General features: G+C 42.2%; 3 protein-coding genes across 7 annotated transcripts; 1 reads left to right on the forward strand and 2 right to left on the reverse strand.

The window, feature by feature from the left end:
- Positions 1-1,670: 1,670 nt before the first annotated feature.
- Positions 1,671-5,936, reverse strand: elovl4a (ELOVL fatty acid elongase 4a). Its single transcript, XM_029503655.1, has 7 exons — positions 5,805-5,936; positions 4,872-4,954; positions 4,075-4,262; positions 3,783-3,863; positions 2,997-3,168; positions 2,230-2,357; positions 1,671-2,090 (listed from the first exon to the last, which is right to left on the reverse strand). The coding sequence occupies exons 2-7, from the start codon at positions 4,936-4,938 to the stop codon at positions 1,764-1,766; spliced, it is 963 nt and encodes a 320-aa protein (XP_029359515.1). The 5' UTR covers positions 4,939-4,954; positions 5,805-5,936; the 3' UTR covers positions 1,671-1,763.
- On the forward strand, positions 4,135-10,075 carry prelid3a (PRELI domain containing 3A). Of its 2 annotated transcripts, none has more exons than XM_029503657.1 (7): positions 4,135-4,194; positions 7,118-7,254; positions 7,547-7,715; positions 7,975-8,064; positions 8,715-8,785; positions 8,960-9,062; positions 9,492-10,075. In XM_029503657.1, exons 2-7 carry the CDS (start codon positions 7,223-7,225, stop codon positions 9,495-9,497), a joined length of 471 nt encoding a protein of 156 aa, XP_029359517.1. In that variant the 5' UTR covers positions 4,135-4,194; positions 7,118-7,222; the 3' UTR covers positions 9,498-10,075. The 2 variants fall into 2 exon arrangements, with proteins under 2 accessions (XP_029359517.1, XP_029359516.1); XM_029503656.1 differs by lacking the exon at positions 9,492-10,075 and adding an exon at positions 9,266-9,337.
- A 1,711-nt stretch (positions 10,076-11,786) lies between these two features.
- On the reverse strand, positions 11,787-18,950 carry fbxo32 (F-box protein 32). 4 transcript variants are annotated; one of them, XM_029504218.1, is made up of 9 exons: positions 18,734-18,950; positions 17,784-17,905; positions 17,378-17,427; positions 17,156-17,248; positions 14,683-14,776; positions 13,911-14,095; positions 13,612-13,794; positions 12,984-13,127; positions 11,787-12,802 (listed from the first exon to the last, which is right to left on the reverse strand). In XM_029504218.1, the coding sequence occupies exons 1-9, from the start codon at positions 18,844-18,846 to the stop codon at positions 12,713-12,715; spliced, it is 1,074 nt and encodes a 357-aa protein (XP_029360078.1). In that variant the 5' UTR covers positions 18,847-18,950; the 3' UTR covers positions 11,787-12,712. The 4 variants fall into 4 exon arrangements, with proteins under 4 accessions (XP_029360078.1, XP_029360082.1, XP_029360081.1 ...); XM_029504222.1 differs by having other exon boundaries at positions 17,784-17,883; positions 18,730-18,950; XM_029504221.1 differs by having other exon boundaries at positions 17,784-17,886; positions 18,730-18,950.
- Between the last annotated feature and the right edge of the window lie 299 nt (positions 18,951-19,249).

Consider the following 19,249-nt stretch of genomic DNA (forward strand, 5'->3'; position numbering starts at 1 on the left):
AATTTAATTCGAAGAAAGGTCAAAGTTATGATACTTAAAAAAAACACACACACAGAAAAGCAAAGTGGGTGTATAAACGTCCGAGCTAGTGAACCAGGAACATTCCCAAATGCGCATTGTACAAAATATCACAATGTAATATGTACAACACAAAAAAAAAAAAAAAACACAAATACACAGACAAGCACTCTCAGCTAGATGGAAACTGGTATTTACATCGAAATAAATAGAACAAACAATAAATAACATCAAAAATGCATTTGTCGATGGATGACATTCAGCTGAGTTTGCTGATATAGAGCACAACACTGATTTACACTCTATATACTACAGGCAGAGCAAAGTTATTCTTCATAGTGGTATAACATACACAGTCACTATAGAGGTTTACCAGCTCTTTTTGTAAAGAATTCATACCCTTTATTTTTTCAATGCAAATTTTTCCCCTGATAAATTTACATTCAAGCCAGCTCAGGATATGAATTAAGCCTGAACCTAAACACAAGAAAGATATCTGATTCAATATTGGAAGAAAATAGGCTCATGATCAAAACTGGTTGTTCTGAATTCTCACACAAAGGGAACCCAGATCGCCAGACAGCACTCCGTTGTTCGGCACACAACATTTTCACCAGCGTGAAAGACAAACAACAACATCTGAGAGGATATAAAAAGACAAGTAAACATCTGCAAAGACATAAACTCCACCAGCTCCTCTGTCAAAAGTGGGAAACATTGAATTAATCATCAGATTCATCATTTCTCCAGATAATATTCATTATAATTCATCACATTACGTACAAGTAAGGATATATAAAACGGGTTATGGTTGCATACAGAAATAGAAAATCTAAATTTTAACCTCCTATGAGCAAAAGCTGACAATTATTTCATTTTTAAGCTGTCATGAAACAACTTCATCTCGGTCTCAAAGGGTTAAAAATCTATTTTCTCTTTTTCTATGTACATCTTCCTCTTGATACGGATTTATTTTGAACCTTTAGACTGTAACTGTGCACTAATGGATGAAAGCACAAAAGCAAGAGTCTACTACTCCAAAGAAATAAACTCAATTTAAAAAAAAAAAGAACATAACTTCACAAATAAGTGGATAACAGCAGAGGTGTCATTGGACATGTACTGTAAACTTAAATCTCTCTCATGTAACATCAATAACAGCCCAAAGAAGATGAGGCCAAATATAACATGATACTGTACATTATCATCCATTTTTATATCAGTAAAGTGAACAAGGAAGAAATTATAAGCTAATATATAAATTGACTTGTTTGTGTGTATTCCTGTCTCAGTACAGCAGTGGTAATAATGATGGTATGTATTCTGTTTCAAGCAGCTCAGACGCAGTTAGTGCAGCGTTCCCAGCATGCCAAATGGGCCTGGTAAACTCACTCACTGAAACTCATTGTTTTTTGAGCCACATCTACAGTGCGTGGCACCACAATAAAGAGAAGGAATACTAAATTCTATCCCTTGCCAGACACTATTGTATTTTGGATTATTTGTGATAAAGGTCGGTTTATGCACAACCTCTGACACCTCTTACTAACAGCAACCCTGTCTCAACACAGGCCTGTGTCAGACTGTATCTACAACACTCATATCATGGCTTAAATAAACATATCACACAGTAACAAATTCCTCCATCTACATCGTCCTCTAATTAAGTCTTTCATGTTTTATCACTAGCAACTGAGAACCAAAAGCAAGGCCCTACCTCATCTCAACCTCTCTCTCTTATTCCTCTAATCTCTTTTAGCTCTTCCTTTCCTCTTTCTTCTCCCAGAGTTCTCCTGGGGTTTTTCATCTTTGCTGCCCATCGCCACCGCTCCATTGGCAGCCTTGCTGAGCCCGTTGAGGGTCCCATTAGAGAGGGCCTTGCCTGCTTTGGAAGAGGAGGAGGAGGCGTCCCGTCTGGGCTGCTGGCGCCGGTAGGTCTGGTAGTAAAAGTTGCCAAAGAGGATGATGAAGGTGATCGCGTAGCAGATGAGGGAGTAGTGCATCCAGTGAGGGAAATCACAGTTGACATAGAGAGACAAGGCTGTGTGGCCAATGGTTACATGGAACTGAATCTGAGACACAAAGAGACAAACAAAATCACATTATGGCTGTTTCCATTGGGCTTGCACAGACTGCCAGGCTCTTCAGACTCATTCCTCCAGTTAGCTCTACTGTAACTGAGGAAAACTGGCCATAAAGGAAGCATCTTACCATCTGGATAATAGTCAAATACTTCTTCCACCACAGGTACTTTTGGATCTTAGGTCCACAGGAGGCCAGACCATAATACAGGTACATCAAGACGTGGATCATTGCATTCATGTGTGCACCAAAGAATGCTACGAATAGAAGAAAATAAAACTTTTGATATTTATTTTGTCATGCCAATTGCAGAACTAGAACACACAAATCTCAAGTCTCAAATTTCTTTGCTTTGAACCTATTTTCTAAAAAAAAGGATCAGTAGGGATGAAACCTCATGACTTTTTTTTTATTTCTCATTCTGATTGAAATGTCTTAACTGTTTGATGGATTGCATGAAATATGGAACAGACAATCTCCTCCTCTGGATGACAAATAAAAAAATCGTAGTATTGCCCAAACCTTTCATCCAATGTCTTCAAACAGGTCAAATTTTGACTTTGCACAATACTTATGTTTGATACTTGTGATAATTCTTTTATTCACTTATTATTATTCTATCCATCCCATAGAGATGCACCACTTAGTGTCACAGGATCTAAATTTCTTCTGGGTATTAATCAAGTATTCTGAGTCTGATTGTGATATTTATGACCAAATACCAACAATATTACTGACACATCAGCATTATGGTGCACTTTGGAAAACTGTATATTCAGGTGATTAGTTGGGAAATAAGATACAGTCTAAGTACAAAGCAATTTTGATAACAGGACTTAAAAATAAAGCATTTAATAGATAAGAATAGGCAGTTTACAGTTAGACAAGCTACTCACACTGTCCTCCTGCCACCCATTTGATGCCGATCCACCAGAGTGTGAACATGGTGCAGTGGTGGTAGACATGCAGGAAGGTAACCTGGTTGAATTTTTTCCTCAGGATGAAAAACACAGTGTCCAAGTACTCGATGCCTTTAGAGATGAAATACCACCACAAAGCTCCTGCTACCTGTCTCAGGTAGGAAATTAGACATGTGTTGAGGGTATAGGCAAGTGAGTGAAATAGAAACAATCTGGGAAGCACAGAGAGTTAGAGGAAACTGTTAGTTAATTTTTAGTCAGTTTAATGTAAAACTCGATTGATGAAACTGAATTCCACACTTGTACTCCCTTTCTATAATATCTTCTTCATCTCAACCTCAGGGTCACCTGAGACCCTGAAATACCCTGCTTTCTTTGTCAAGTGTGGAATTACGTCATGGAGCAACAGGAAGAAAGGTGAAACTGAACACCCTCTATCTTCCAGGTCGTTTTTCTGATACCAGGACCAAGATCTAAATAAATGTAAGCTCATATTTCTAAAAACCTGGAAAGTGAAACCTTCCTGGCACGCTGACAAAGACATGCTTATTTGGGCACAATAAAAAAAGGGAAGTGAAGTGAGATCAGCATCTGTCTGTAAAACATGTTAATGGGGTTAGGAGAGGTGTATGATTTCTCCCTAACGGTCAGCACTGCACAGACGGTAAACTGTAAAATATTAAATTGCACAATAAAGCAGATGATGTGCATATTCATTTAGGAAAATTAAGCGTGTGCACATGTCTCTGGCTCGCCACTCACCCTGACTTCATTGGGGTCATCTGAATAGTCCACCGGCTGACAAATGTAACTGTAGCTCGCAGCCCGCGCTGCCATAAACAGCTAAAGAAGAAGAGAATATCTATAATGAGTGACATAAATAAGGACAGGCAGAGACACAGAGTGAGAGGGAACAGACAGATGAAGAGAGGTAATAGCCTAAAACCTGGGGGTGACACTGCTGCCTTGAGATAATTATATGCCTGGACAGATAATTATGGCTGAGACACTACTGACTGAAGAACAGTGAGCTTATTCTCTTACGACAACCCACCTCTTTAAAGATGAATAAGTTGAGAAAGACCATGCTGAAGTTGTAGACAATGAGGGTTTTGCGGAGCTGGATGGGCTCTCTATTCTTCATGTATTTGGGGCCTAGCCAAAGGAAGAGCAGGTAGGAGGTGCTGATGGCCAGTGTGGGAAGGGGGTTGTCCATCAGAGGCCATTTCTCCACTCGCTTGTCTGCAGAACAAATGTTATAGTGTTTCATAACTATCCTAAATGTTCTCTTTACACCATGGGCACAATGCCAATTTCTTTTAAGGATGTGCAGGTCAAAAAAGTGTTGAGTAGGAAGCTTCTGTCCCAAGGTGACCTGTCTGGAGGGCAGTTAGATTAATGTCTGATAGTTCAATCTGAGTGCCAATTATGCTTCCCTAGACTATTGTTTATTGTAAAGTGAATTCGTGTCAGCTTGCTTCATTAAGTTGATTAAACAGATGAAAAGGCATTAAAACTTTTACACATTTCACTTTGTGACTCCAGCTGAGTAACAGTGAAAGTACAAACGAAGGAGAGCAGGATTAATTGAAGGCCACCAGTAGACAGGCAGACATTCTTCGACTATATGGTGCAACTTTGACTCATCCCTTTATACATTCCCAGTGAAGCACCATCCTTTTACTGACTCATTCCATACTGACGCAGAACAGGCATAACACACCTGTAGATGTGCTGTATGCAAATGTACACACGCACAAAAATGTGCATTTAGTCAAAACAACAACAACATAACTCCGAAACACTTCTCTTACAATTCTTGTCAGACGTAACAGAAAGAAAGATTATTACCTGCGATAGTTAGGGTCCATTTGTAGAACTCTATGGTGTCATTAATTAAATGCGTGACAATCTCCATGGTTGTGGCTGAGGAGCTGAAATTAAAAAGGAGACAACATTTGAGCAGCACTTGATGGTGAAAACTGACTCCACTGAGTCTGAGTCAGAGTAATGTCTCCAGAACTGTGCTTTGCTGTTTAAACTGAATTGCAATCACACTTATGTGTAAGGAGCGGGCCCCAGGTCTAAGCCGACAGGACTCAGTGGCCCCCGAGAGGCCCTGGCGATGGCCTATAGGTTTCATTGCGCACAAAGGCTGGGAGCTCCAGCTGGTACAGCGCATGTGTCAGCAGATTTTTGGCTCCAGCGAAACCCCCAGCAAGGTTGGCGATGCCCCCCACCTCAAAAAGTGAGGGATTTCCCGACGCCCTACTTATAGATCGAACTGGGGCATCTCTTATAGACACGGCATAGGCTGAGAGTCAGCGGGCTGCTCGGTCAGACACAGAAATGTACCGATCCTTAAAAGATGACGCCCCCTCCTCGCCTCCCCTCCCGCCCTCCCCCTTTCCAGCCTGGAGCGGATGCTGCAGCATCTGCCATAGTCCTGCACACTCTCTCCGTACCTACAACCTGTCCTGATATTACACCAGTCAGAGCAGGTCGCTCCGTCATTTAACGCCGCTACACCGAAAGGCCTCGTTCGATGACATTATAAGCTGTTTGCAGGATGATGTTTTAGCATTCTGCGGCATGCAGTTCGGCCTTCACACAGGCTGCATACCGTCCTGTTACCGATACCATTTCGAAAAAAACTGCCTCCATCTGACATAAACAGTGCGATGGCTCTTCGTAACAGAGTCCACATCCATGCTGCTCGGCAGCCCATCATCCAGATGCATTCGTCTCGCCCTGCTCCGTGTGGAGGAGGAGGATGCTTCTTACCGTGCCGGTGCTTACAGGATCCGTCTGTAGGGCATTCAATGCGCGGCCGCGCACTGCGTTATTCCCCCTGTGATCAGCTGGTCGCCTTCTCTATCGGCGGATTGTTTGTTCCGTGTTCACAGTGAAATGAGCAGGCAGCCGAGTGGCATGGACTTTCCGTTTAGAGACCACAGTCGCCTCCGCCGGCCGTCCGCCTCAATGATCCTCGGAGCTCCTCAGCACCAGCACGAAGGCAGCAGGGACTCAGCACTCATTTCCGCTAAGACTTTCACAATAAAAACTTCACAGAGACAGACCCCCTCCCACTGCAACCTGCTTGCCTCAGCGTAACAGTAAACAGTTGTGTTTATTAAACAAACATTGGCTAAGATGTTTATTTTCAACAAAGGTTGACTGGGCGTCCATTACTGTGTATGTGCCTAAGCTACTGCAGCGGTTTGGTCTCATTCTTTTGTTTTTATTTATTAGTTTGCTGCAGATGGTGCTTTTATTTGAAAGCGGTGTTTCCGTATATCCTGTCTGGCTCTGGCTGTCTGTGTGAAACTTGACGCAGCTCCGCTCCTGCTGGTGCCCCTGATGGGGAACGCTGGAAAGATGCTCTGCGCATGCGCACAGTGAGGAGGCGGCTGCAGCAGAGTTCGGTCGGCCTGGTCAAGTCAGCGGGTCACAGCCAGCCCAAAGCGGAAACGGCAGTGCTTCGCCCTTCAAAATAAACCAACGATGCTTTCTTCGAGCGATAGGACAAATTTAAAAAGGAAATTTAGACATGGAAAGTGAATTAATGTCGCCGTAAGATAAAGACGTCATTATATTTTTAGTATGAATATTCTACTATACGTTTTGTGATAAAAGTGCCATATAGCTGACAATTAAAGCAAATGAGAGAAACATGGGAAGTGAATCGAAGAGTTTGTTTAGTTGGAATGTAAATTGTTGAATATATTAATTTCCAGCCGAAAAGCTTGGCCTATTTACCCATTTATCACAAATATGGGGAAAAAATACAGCAGGGGCCTCATTTGGTGTAATGTGGGGAGACTAACCTGCCTCCGTACATCGGCTTTTATTTTGAAATCCCTTTCCACCATCCTGTGTCACCCAGTCTAACTGGACTCTCGGTGTCTCGGTGATTGCACCGGCTTCTCTCTTCTCCTCTAACACACACGACCACTGTGTTATTGTCGTCTCTATATTATATGTTGTGTCTATAATGTGTGCGTGTGTGTGTGCGTGGTGCAGACGCGCTGTTTAGGATTTAGTTTATTCTAAGGCGCCCTGGACTCTGCCCTGATGGCCGTCCGCTTCCATCACAGGCCCTGCTCTCTGGTCAGTCCTCACAAGAAAATGGTCCGGTGAGGTAGAGTTTCGACGACGGAGGAGGTTTTACAGCGACGAGATCGATACTTTATAGAGGGAAAATGAAGATTTGGAGCACGGAGCATGTTTTCAGGTAGGTGACGCGGGTCATGATTATTTAGACGGATCACAGGGGAGATGATGTGATGTGGGCCGGACCCTCAACACCGTTATCCGACTTTATGATGCCCAGTAAACTCCACTCACTCCTGGAATCACTGGCAGGAGAGCCGGGGAACAGAGATCCCCTTTGAAATAAACATGATACCGCCTCCCCTCTCAATGTTTTGGCTGCTAGCTTTTCGCCCTGTCTTTGGTGACCACAAGAGACAATGCAGATCTTTATCAGTTTGTATGGTTGTTGTTTTGTACTGGTTTGTGTGCAGTTACCCATGGGAGACGGTGATCAAGGCCGCCATGAGGAAATATCCCAACCCCATGAACCCTAATGTGGTCGGGGTGGATGTGCTGGACCGGGGCCTGGACGCTGAGGGACGTTTGCACAGCCACAGACTCCTGAGCACAGAGTGGGGTCTGCCAGGCATCGTACGAACGGTCAGTCATCAACACACTGATAGAAATACACTGGTTGCATCCACAGGTGCATGTACACATGGAGAAGATGAAGATGCCTGCAGGCTCTGTGATGAGGCTCCCAACAGTTCATGAGTGAGATTAGGAGCAGTCTGACTCATCTGAAGTGAGCACAGTCAGTGTTGCAGACCATCAACACCTTCTGGAAGTGGGTCCTATAAAAGCACTTTCATGCACATACACGTGGTGAGTGACACACACTGTGTTGTTGTGTTTGCAGATATTAGGGACCAACCACACGCAGACCTACGTGAAGGAACACTCCATAGTCGACCCAGAGGAGAAAAAGATGGAGCTGTGCTCGACAAATGTGAGTCTGTGCCGAGCCAATCAGCCACCCGTGAGTGTGATCACCATTAGTGACACAGCAAGGCCATAACGCTGAGAGAGCGTATTTAGACTCACCATGACCAGAGTATAACGTGATGTGAAAACTCTTTACAATGTCAACAACAAAGACAACCGACCAAGTGTTCACACTTTGAAGTTGATATTTCACATTGAGGGCATCGTGGCAGCATAGTGGTTAGATCGCAGGTTCAGTTCCCGGCCAGGGGCCTTTCTGTGTGGAGTTTACAGGTTCTCCCCGTGCCTGCGTGGGGTTCCTCCCCTCATCCAAAGACATCATGTTTGGGTTAACTGCTGACTCTAAACTGTCTGTAGGTCTGAGTGTGAGTGCGAGTGGTTGTTGGTCTCCGTCTGTCTCTGTGTGTTGGCCCTGTGATGGACTGGTGACCTGTCCAGGGTGGCCCCGCTCTCACGCAGTGTGAGCTGGGATTGGCTCCTGTTTCCCTGATTTGCACCTGGAAACATATAAGCAGTAGAAAAGGAATGAATGAATTTCACATTGAAGAATAATTTACAGGAAACACAGTAATACATAGTTAAAGCTATTACTCTACAGTGCATCTTATAAACTACCAACAAAGTGGGAGAAATGAAATGTGTTTTGTCTTCCAGATCACTCTCACCAACCTCATATCAGTGGATGAGAGGCTTCTTTACAGACCGCACCCAGACAACCCTGAGGTGTAAGTGCATTGTCCGATACTCAAACAGGCAGAATGTGTATTACACACTCAAAATAAGAAACAAAATGATAAGACAGATCCGTAATGTTAAACTGTTTATTCGAGTTTCCCCAGTAAACAAGCACTCTCTCTCTCTCTTTGTCTCACTGTGTCTCTATCTCACTTGCCCCTCAGTACCATCCTGACCCAGGAGGCCATCATTACAGTGAAGGGAGTCAGTCTAAGCAGTTACCTGGAAGGGATGATGGCACGGAGAATGTCAGCTAACGCCAGGAAGGTAACAGAAAAGAAAAACTGTTTGCACAGTTAATTCATCTTTTGCATGTGATCGTAATTGTGGTGATAAACACAGTGCTGATGATTCCTTGCATGCCATCTCCCTCGGACTGTTCCAGGGCCTGTTTTACTGGACACGGGTGCTGCTCACTTGCCTGTTTGTCGGGCTGCTCTTTAACCGTCTGTTTTCCTGTGAATCTGTAGGGCTGGGATGCTATTGAGTGGATTATTCAGAACTCTGACAGAGAGAACGTACCTCTCTGTGACATTTACTAACTCTGGTAACTCTTTGCTTTCCTTTGCAACTTTGTCTTCCAGTCTTACCAGATCATTACAAGCATGCTACTTTTCATTCTTTAAAAGCTGCAGCAAGTTGTATTACATCTGTGTGTCTGTACACATTTTTTTGTGTTTTTGTTTGCACACACAGGGCTAAAGTTCCACCGTGACGACGACTTTATCTGGCTCAACCTCATAAACCACCAGGGATCATCAGCGTCTTGAGAGCCTCTGAAGTTGGTAATTAGCGTGAGGAAGCTGTTGTGGATTTTCACCCCCGCAGCTGCCCCCCTCCTCCTCTATGGTACATGCACTGGAAGCTGAGACCAACCACATGATGCCAAAGCTGAAAGGTTAAGAGGAAGCATGCGCGAAAGCACTTTAGAGTAGAATTGAAAGGCTCACTAACCCATGAACAGCTCTACAGTCTTTAAGGCGTTGTGTTTAACATACTCCTACTGCAGAATCACCATAAGGTTTAAAAGGTCGTGTTTGATGCCATGAAGTTCACCTTTCATAAGGAGCTGCATCAAATTTATGGGCATACCAAACCTCACTGGTTTGAATATTATATTACATTCCCACGTTTACTTCAATCTCAGCACCCAGCCTCAGTTTAAAGAGACACCTGATGTAGAAGAAGAGTGCAATAGAGGGCCACGCACAGTTATTTGAAAACAAGGTACGGTGCAGTATAATATGCAACAAGCTTCATCGCTTTACTTTTACCTGATGCAATCCCTCTGTAATGTCAAACACTAGAGACTGGAACATTTCAAATCCGAGTTCTTACTTGTTACTGATGCTTATTAGGTTTAGTTTTTTTTTTGTTTTGTTTTGTTTTGTTTCTTTAAGAGGCACAAACTGTAGATGAAATGTTTGCATGATAGCAGAAAAAAAATACAAACAAAGGGAGGACACTTAAATAAAATGGGTAGTGTTGTAGCCAGCTAGCCGGGCAGCTAGTGATACTCATCTAAAAATAAATTGTATTGTTATATCAGAAATAAGATGGGAATCTAACATTAAGATTGCCTTCTCTTTCTTCTGTCATGGCATCAATACACTGGCACCTTTTTGATGTAAAATTGATGTGCAGCATCGCCTTAAGCCAGCACATTTGTAATTGGGCTAATGAGAGTGAAAATGGCAGTGTTGTAAAATGATGGACCTACTCTGTCTGTGAACAGAATTACCTAGTTATCTGACCTTAAATCGATGCCTGTGTATTATTGCTTGGGCAGTGTGTCACGACCATGCCAGTGCTACACATCATGCTTCTTGTTAAACTACTCCATCATTACGACCTGCAGGCCTCTGAGGAGCATGCCAGTACTGTATTGCTATGCCGCAGTGGGAGAAAAACATAACTCCATAACACAACATCATTTTCCTTGGTAAGAATTAATATTTACATAACATTTGTATGAATATTATTTATTTTAATACATTGCATAATTGTTTATATTGCCAGTGTCATGTAATAATGCGTCATTTGCATTTTAGATTTTGTTTTGACTTCAACTGTTGTCCTACTGAAACAATAAAAAAAAAAAAATTGTTTGAGAAGAGTTCATTATTGTATTTAATGATATGACCACTGTGGTTGTCCTCACCAAGCTCATTGTCTAACAACCTTTGTAGTATTATTATAGAGCCGGAGTCTTTAAAACTAATGTCCCACAGCCGTTTTTGGTGAAAAAGCAGTGGAGGGATCTGCTTATAGAAGCTTTATAGATCCTTTGTTGTATAAAGTGGGCTTAGTTTCTCCCCTTTTGAAGAATTCCCTTTGTTTTGTGTTTTTATTTCACTCAGCTCTGAGTTTCATCATCTCAGCATAGCTGCATTTCTCTGCTCCAGTTAGAGGAACTCAGATGTGGATATTGATGGAAACTCAGGGCCAAAAAAAAAAAAAAAAAAAAAAAATCGTCTCACAAACAGTTTGCTGTCAGCCGCACTGATGAGGCCAAGTACCTGCTTCTTTTTTTCCAAGTTTTAATCACCAACTTGCGGTTTGTTATTTGTCCAGCAGGGAGCGCACCTTTGCTTTTACAGAGGCTAGCTAATGTTCACCTCCACCAGGAGGTCCACTTTTCTCTGCAGAGAAATATGAAATACAAATTGTTAGTTTAATTACCCTTTATTTAATCAACATAAAATAAACAAAATGCATTGCATTTCACATATTCTTCACTGTGTCAGCAGTGATAGAGGAAATTCCAAACCCAAGAGTGCAAGCTGAGCCACTTGCCAGAATCTCAATAAATAAATGAACACAAACAGCTGTGGGTTAAAAAAAAATATATATAAATAAAAAAAAAAAAAAAAGCATGCAGGAGTTTAAAGAGAAAAAAAGAAAGAAAAAAAAAAAAAAGTGTCATACTGGAAACTTTGGTATAAGAGACTCAGATCTTAAATACAACACATCTACAAATGACACATTTGGTGACAATAAAAAAAAAAAAAAAAAAAAAAAAAGAGGCAAAAACAGCATTGGAATCTGAAAATATTGCAAACAAGGATAAAGCTGTACTGAATTCAAGTTTTACAATAAGGCACACAGCTTGTAATACTGACTGATTACAATCGTTGGTAATACTGCACTCAGGTGCTATTGCAGCAACAACAGGAAAAAAAAAAAAATAATAATAATATAAAAAAAAAGTTGCAAATCCATATAAAAGTGATAAAGAACAAAACAGAACAGAAAGGATTTTGGTGTGTTAACATATCAGAGAGTCATCACTCAGCATAATGATTAATTACAAACTCCCTTGCCTACTTTCATTATCTCTCAGGTGGTGCAGCAAATCAAGGTTTTCTCTCCATCCCAGTGCCAAACTGATTATCACCGTAAATCTCAACTGAACCTCAAACCCATTGTGTGCCCATTGTGGGCAGGTTTTGTGATGTCATACTGGACAAATCACACTTTTAAACAAATCAAATCATCTTCTTACTCTTTGTGTTGAACAGTTAACTGGTTTTAACAAAAAACCTAGTTCTCCAAATTGGTAAAACCAAGTGCAGGCAGCTAGGGTTAAACAGGAGTTAATTTTGGAAATGTCTTTTCAAAACCTGCAGTAAACTAAGACTTAACTGACAGCTGAGTGCTCCTTTTCTCCTCTGCTCTCTGCCTCCTTTCCTTTCTGTCACATTCACTCACGATCAACAATAAACCCGGCTAAAAGCCTATGTACTCAAAAAAAAAAAAAATACAGAAAACACAATTGCATAATTGTCCCAATGAGGCCCCTTCAATCATACCTCAACTAATTTTACAACCAACAATTCAATGTGCTGTTAAACAAATACAAATTGTACTTTTCTATGTACAGTATGTACAGACAGTTCATCTGGATTCAGGTGGAATCAGAAGTTGAAAAGGTTGATAAAGTCCTGAGGGGAAAGAGACATGGTGCAGCTATCAGGGTTGTTGGCTGTGCAGGGATGTTTTGTGTCCTGCAAAAAAAAAAAAAAGAAAAAAAAAAAAAAAAAAAAGAAAAAGAAAGTGAGCAATCATCAGTATTAAGCACTAAAAGCTTCCCGTTTCATCTTCAGTGCTATGAATAGCGACATTTCACTTCAACATCTATTCTGATCAAATGCAAAGTCAAAGATGCAAAAAAATAATAATAATGACCTTCCAGAAAAGGATGTGGCAGTGTGTGCAGAAGTGCAGGGTGTCGCTGTATTGTTCTCTGTGAGGATAACAGCGGCTCAGTTTAAAGTACATCTTCTTCCACTCCAGGTGACCTTTATCTGACACCATCAGACGCTTTCGGATCTAAAAAAGAAAAAAGCAAAAAAAGGGAAAGAGACTTTAAGACATGACCCCAAAAGAGACAAATACAGCTTTCTTGATAATTGCTTTTGCACCATATTCACTAGTACTTCACACACATTCAGACAGGATGGAGATTAAGAAAAAAAAAAAAAAAAGTGTATTTTTCTCCCTAAAATAAATTGAAAGTAAACTTAATTTAAATGTAAACCTACTTTTGCTTATAAACTGAGACCAGCTTACTCCCTTATGTTTTTATCAGTATGCACACCCTGTGGCCTCCCATGTTCCAACAGCAAGTTAGATTTATCAGAGATGCTTGACCTCCTTGCAGAAAGACTTTTATTTTAACTGTCTCCGGCATTAAGTAGGTGAGCTGCAGCCATGACACAGTTTAAGGATAAGGAGGACAACTAACCAGCAATGTGGATGTGTGTCTGTTTTCCTTTTGTGCATATTTAGAGATTAGCAATTCATTTCGACATGCCTGTCTGTCTGTGAAGTGGTACTGGCAGAGCCTCTTCCACAGCAGTCGGTCCTCAGTGAGGGCCCCCAGCTCGGGGCACACTTGTCCCAGGCTGACCAGGTCCCTGCCGTCCGACAGACACTGCATGATGTTGAGCTGCAGGCTGGCAGGCAGATCTGTGAGAGTCATGCCTGTGGATGTGGGCTGCACGAAGCAAGAAGCACAACAAGAATATAAATAAATATGTTCTTAACTTCATAAAACTTTACATAATTTGAGCACTTTTGGGTCCAAACGCTGTATTTTGAGTACAACCTTACCCTGTTAATCTGGATGTTGTCCAGCTGCTGCTGCCACTGCAGGATGTTTTCCATGCGGTGCACCCAGATGTTGATGTTCCCCACTAGGACAGACTTGCCCATGTCCTGAACAAGACCACAGAGTGAGACATACAGCGTCTGCAGCAGCTCTTTGATGGGACGGACGTTCTGCTGGTCATTGAGGACTGTAGGAGAAGACAAAAAGTTATTAATGGAGCTAAATTCGTTACCTCAATTATGATCAAAAGTGAAGCTTAAAATCCTGAATGTTACAGAGATTAGTAGCAACCAGGCAAACGGCCAACCAATTAAATATTTATCGGGAATAATCAAAAATAATAATGTTGGCTAAATGTTTTAAAGTGGTTGTATTTTCCTCCTCAGACGTGCATATTATTTTGCCAACAGGTTCCATCACGCCAAGTAAACAACCAGAATCTGTATTTATCAGAGGGAACATTTAGTTTACATTATAGCTTGCAGAGGGATCTGGTGACTGTCAGTGTTTTTCATTGTGTCATTAAAGCACTAGATTCACTTGTGTGCCTTCTTCAGATGTTGCTAAGGCTCATTTCCTCACCTACTGTTGCAAACAACAAAGGCGAGTTTTCCTGTTTGCTCTACTTATATATTTTTGTTTCTACCTCTTATAAAGCATCTAATTTACTGTGGACTTCAAGGGACAAACAGAACATGGGATAGATTATCGGGTGAGTTGTAATACTCAAAAGGCAAACGAGGTAAGAAATGACTGAGGACAGAGAGGTCTCACCTTTCTGGACCACTCGCTCCAAAATATTCATGTAATTTTTCTGCGCAACTCCACTGAGTGAGGGGAGCTGGGACTTGGCGATAAGCTCCAGGAGCTGGACCAGAGAAAGTACAGAGACAGAAAGAAACAATAAATTTTCATCCTGTCAACTGCTGAGACTTTCTGTTCCTTTGTCTCATTATTTAGTGTCTGTTAAGCTACATTCTTGTAAAGGCACTTGCACTCCTAACAATAAATGCTGTCTAGAACAAAACTGGAGCTGCGCCACCTGGTCATTACTCTCAACTGAAGCTGGATCCAACCGTGTTCTTGTCTCTGATCTTGCCTCATCACACTGTCTTCAGGGAGAAGAATCTACAGGAAAGGTGCAGCCGGGGCTGCCTTCACAAACACGCTTTTAATTATTTCACTCTTGATACTCCTGTCATGTGAATTAGCGGAATAATTTTAAAGGACTGTGTGCACACTTGTTTGTTCCAACAAGCTTGTGTTTGGATGTGTGTCTGCCTGGTTGTTGCCACTGGCTGTCAGACAAATAACGGATTCCTGCATGGCGTGTCTGGCATGTAACAGATGCTGTGACATCATGGAGAGACTCACGCTGACCCGTGTTCAGTTCAGACAGAAGCATGTGACCTTTGTCATCACCCCAATAACAACACATCAGAATGCATTTGGGTTAACTGGGAAGAGAATTTTTCATGTAGTTCATGAAAAACTTCACTGTCATTCTTAAATAAAAAGATGAGTGTTTGAAGATCTTAATAAAACCCAGCTTTAGACTAAACCACTTCTATCATACATTTGCCACCTCCCTGTCCACTTTTACCCATTATAATATAATAATAATAATAATAATAAAATTAATAATAATAATAATAATAATAATAATAATAATAATAATAATAATAATTCTTTGTGCCCTCCTGGCTCCCTTTTTTCATTATTTCCAGCTCCATTCCTAAAAACTAATCCCCTGTTTCTTTTAGCAGCTCATCAACTGGTCCTCTCTTCGCAGAGCAGCTGGGCAGAACAATGTGCATTTCCGTACCTACTTTTAGCCCCTACTATTCACTAAACTGCACTTCAGAGCTTGGTGTGCAGAAAATATGATGGCACTTCTAAAACAAGTTCATTTTTAGGTTTCTGTCTCCTTGAAATAACCTTAATTTGTCTGCTCCAACAAAGACAGGAAGGACAAATTGTCTCTGTGGAAGAACCTGATCTGTGTAACTGAGACAGGGTTAAATGAACCTGCAAATGCCGTCAGACGAGCACTGAAGAGCAGTGACCTAGGACACCATTTCCAGACTGGACACCAATGTTACACAGCCATATTGTCCTTTGGTCTCGGCACACTACATTTGTTAGCTGTGATCTGCACTGAAAGGGTAATCCAAAACTCCACAGGCTAGAACAAAAGGCCACCTGAATGTGGACAGTTCATGTAAATTAAAAAAAGGGAAATGTAAAATTGTTTTGTAATGTGATACCAAATGAATGAGGTTAAACCTATGGTTATGTGTTTGTGGCTGCAGACAAAAAAAAAAAAAAAAAGTTATAAATGGAGATTTGCTTTTTCTCCTCCTGACCAAGCCTGAATTGTTTCATCCCCAACCATTCATCAAGTTAATCTTTTCAATAGGAAAGCAGAAAAAGGAGAGAAACTAGCAGACAAAACAAAAAACAGAGAAGGTTAAGCCCAGCAGAGGCATGGCTCTGTACATGTGTGTTTAGGGGTCTAAATCACCTGACAAAAACTAGGTCTGGTTTCATAAACCCCTGTCAGGTGGTCACATCTCACCTCACAGCACAGCTGTCACCCCCACCCCCCCAAGTCCAAACCAGAACAGGGGGGCATGCAGCCCTCAGCTCACATGGGAGCACATGTGGGAGAGCTGGTTTAGTTTGGTGCAGTGACACAAGCTCTCAGTTTAAATACATTTAAATTCTATTGATGCCCAATAATAAAATTAGGCTACTGAAACGATAATGAGTGAGGACTATGACAGTTCTCCCCTTTAGGACCTTCTGTGTCAGGCTGTTCGGTATCACAGGGGAATATGCTATGTACATCCTGATTTTTATTTTTATATTTTTTTAATTTAAAAAGGATAAAACTGTCAGTTTTAAACTTTGGGCATTTGAATAAAGGATTTCAAACTGAAAGCACTAAACAGTAAATACAGCATAAACACAGCATTTGTTTAAATTTATCTTAGTGATGTCAAGTGGCTTTTATGACGTTATCAAAAAGTCATGCTACTAAAAAGTCTTTCTCCACCACAAACAGATATGTGGGTTAGTATCATCACCACTGAGAGTCTTGTCTGCACAGCAATGATAAGAGCCTGGCAGAAAAATACACACCCTCTAAGCTTTAACTCATTGGTGCCACAAAGAAAAACATCCATTAAAAACAGGAAGACAAACAAACAGCAGAAACTGAAAGAAAAGACAGATAAAGACTCACCCTGACAACATAATTAAATCTCCTTGTATCCTTGATGGCACTGCAGAAATCTAGGCGATTGAAGGCCTCTCCCAGTGTACAATATCCATGGCGCTGTGAGAATTTAATTAAGAAGGTATTAGATGACAATCCTCAGTAGGAATACAGAGTTTTCTCTGCATGTTTGCATTAGATATGATGATCTGAAAAGTTGATCTGGAACTAAGTGAGTTTGTTTGTCACCTCCTTGGTGCTTCCTTTATGAACATAAATCCACTTTTCCCTGTGGAAATCTGGGAGAGAGCAGAATGTTTATATTAGTTCCTTGCACCCATTAGGCAGTTCATAAATATTGAAACAAATGCACACACTCACATCACAAAGAGAATACAGATCAAGAATGCTGTGATCAAAAATAGTTTATTAAATGATAGGAAATTTATCAGAAATAATAGTAAGGAGTGCTCCTCTCATGAATGTTACATAACACCCTTGTCTCTTTTGCTAACGCTCTTCAACTTGGACCAAAGTTTGGTATATAATCATATGACCTATAGCCCCCCACATAAAAAGTTATCCTTGTTATATTTCGAGGGGGAAAAAAAAAACAAAACAAAACAGACTGTGTGTCTGTTTCACTGTGACTCACAGGGAACCTTGGTGTTGTTGTTCATTTGGTCTTTTTTCCTCTTCTTGGCAGCCATGTCATAGCTGAGAGAAAGCAGCAAGTTCTCCTTGTTGAAACATTCCTCCTGCCCGGCTTTGCAGAAGCTGAAAAAACACAGGGACGCACAATTCATTAAAAAAGGCTTCATTTCCCCAAGACAGCTCTGTCCACAGCAGAAACTTTACTGTAGCTGGGAGATGCAGGATCTGTTTTCCTCTGTATGACCAACACCAAAACAAATGTACCAACTACATGTCTTAGTGCTGTAACCTTCAGCCATTTTAAGAGACACAGACTTTTGTGTGGGGAGTGTGTGCAGTAACACACTTGTGTTAATCCACCTACTAGTTGTGAAGGTATTAATAGCTCAGTGATGAGCCTGGTGAAGGAGGAAGGAAAAACAAAGAGCTTGTTGGAAGAGGAGCAGCATGGAGGCCTTCTGCCTGCCTGCCTGCCTGTCTGCCTGCCTGCCTGTCTGTCTGCCTTACTGTCTGTCTGTCTGTCTGCCTGCCTGCCTGCCTGCCTGCCTGCCTGCCTGCCTGCCTGTCTGCCTGTCTGCCTGTCTGCCTGCCTGCCTGTCTGCCTGCCTGCCTGTCTGCCTGTCTGCCTGCCTGCCTGCCTGCCTGCCTGCCTGTCTGCCTGTCTGCCTGTCTGCCTGCCTGCCTGCCTGTCTGCCTGCCTGTCTACCTGCCTGTCTGCCTGCCTGTCTGCCTGCCTGTCTGCCTGCCTGTCTGCCTGCCTGTCTGCCTGCCTGTCTGTCTGTCTGTCTGCCTGTCTGCCTGTCTGCCCTTTGGCTCTTGTGTTACCTGGACTTTCTTCTAGTTTTCTCCTCCTCCATGCCTCCATCTTTCTCTAACTACCAAACTGGTGCAGAACTTTTAGCAGTGCCGTGTGCTCAGACTCAGACTGAGGGCTGCTGGGACAGGACCGACCTCTCCACTGAGACGTTGTTGTTCCTGTCGTCTGCTGTTGTCTTCTTCCATCCCTCCTCGGTTTTAACCCAGCTCTGACCCGGTGACCTCCAGTCCTGTCCGAGGAAAGGCATCCTTCCCCGACGTGGCGGCTCGGATAAAGTGTGAGGCGATACTTCCCGGCGGCTGTCCCTCCGTGCTGGGTGTCCCTCTGCCGTGTCTCTGTTGTCTCCCGTTGTCTTCGCTCGGCTCTTCTTATATCTGCCCGCTGACAACCCGGAAATACACCGGCCCCGCCCACTTTGGAAACTTCTCCGCAGCACGTGGTTTTGTTTATCAACTGGAGCGTTGCAAAATGTGCTGGAGAGAAACGCCGAGGTAAGAAAACCTGATGTCGGGGAAAAGGGCAGATGCAGGAGGCACCGAGGAAATGGATCCTGGAGGTTTCAACACGACAACAGCGTCATAAAGGCTCGTGTTTGTATGATAAAAAGCGCAAAGGGCAGTTATGTAACGGGCTCAGTGATGGGAAGTACA

This window comes from Echeneis naucrates, chromosome 6 (assembly GCF_900963305.1).
Source record: "Echeneis naucrates chromosome 6, fEcheNa1.1, whole genome shotgun sequence".
NCBI classification, from domain to species: domain Eukaryota; kingdom Metazoa; phylum Chordata; class Actinopteri; order Carangiformes; family Echeneidae; genus Echeneis; species Echeneis naucrates.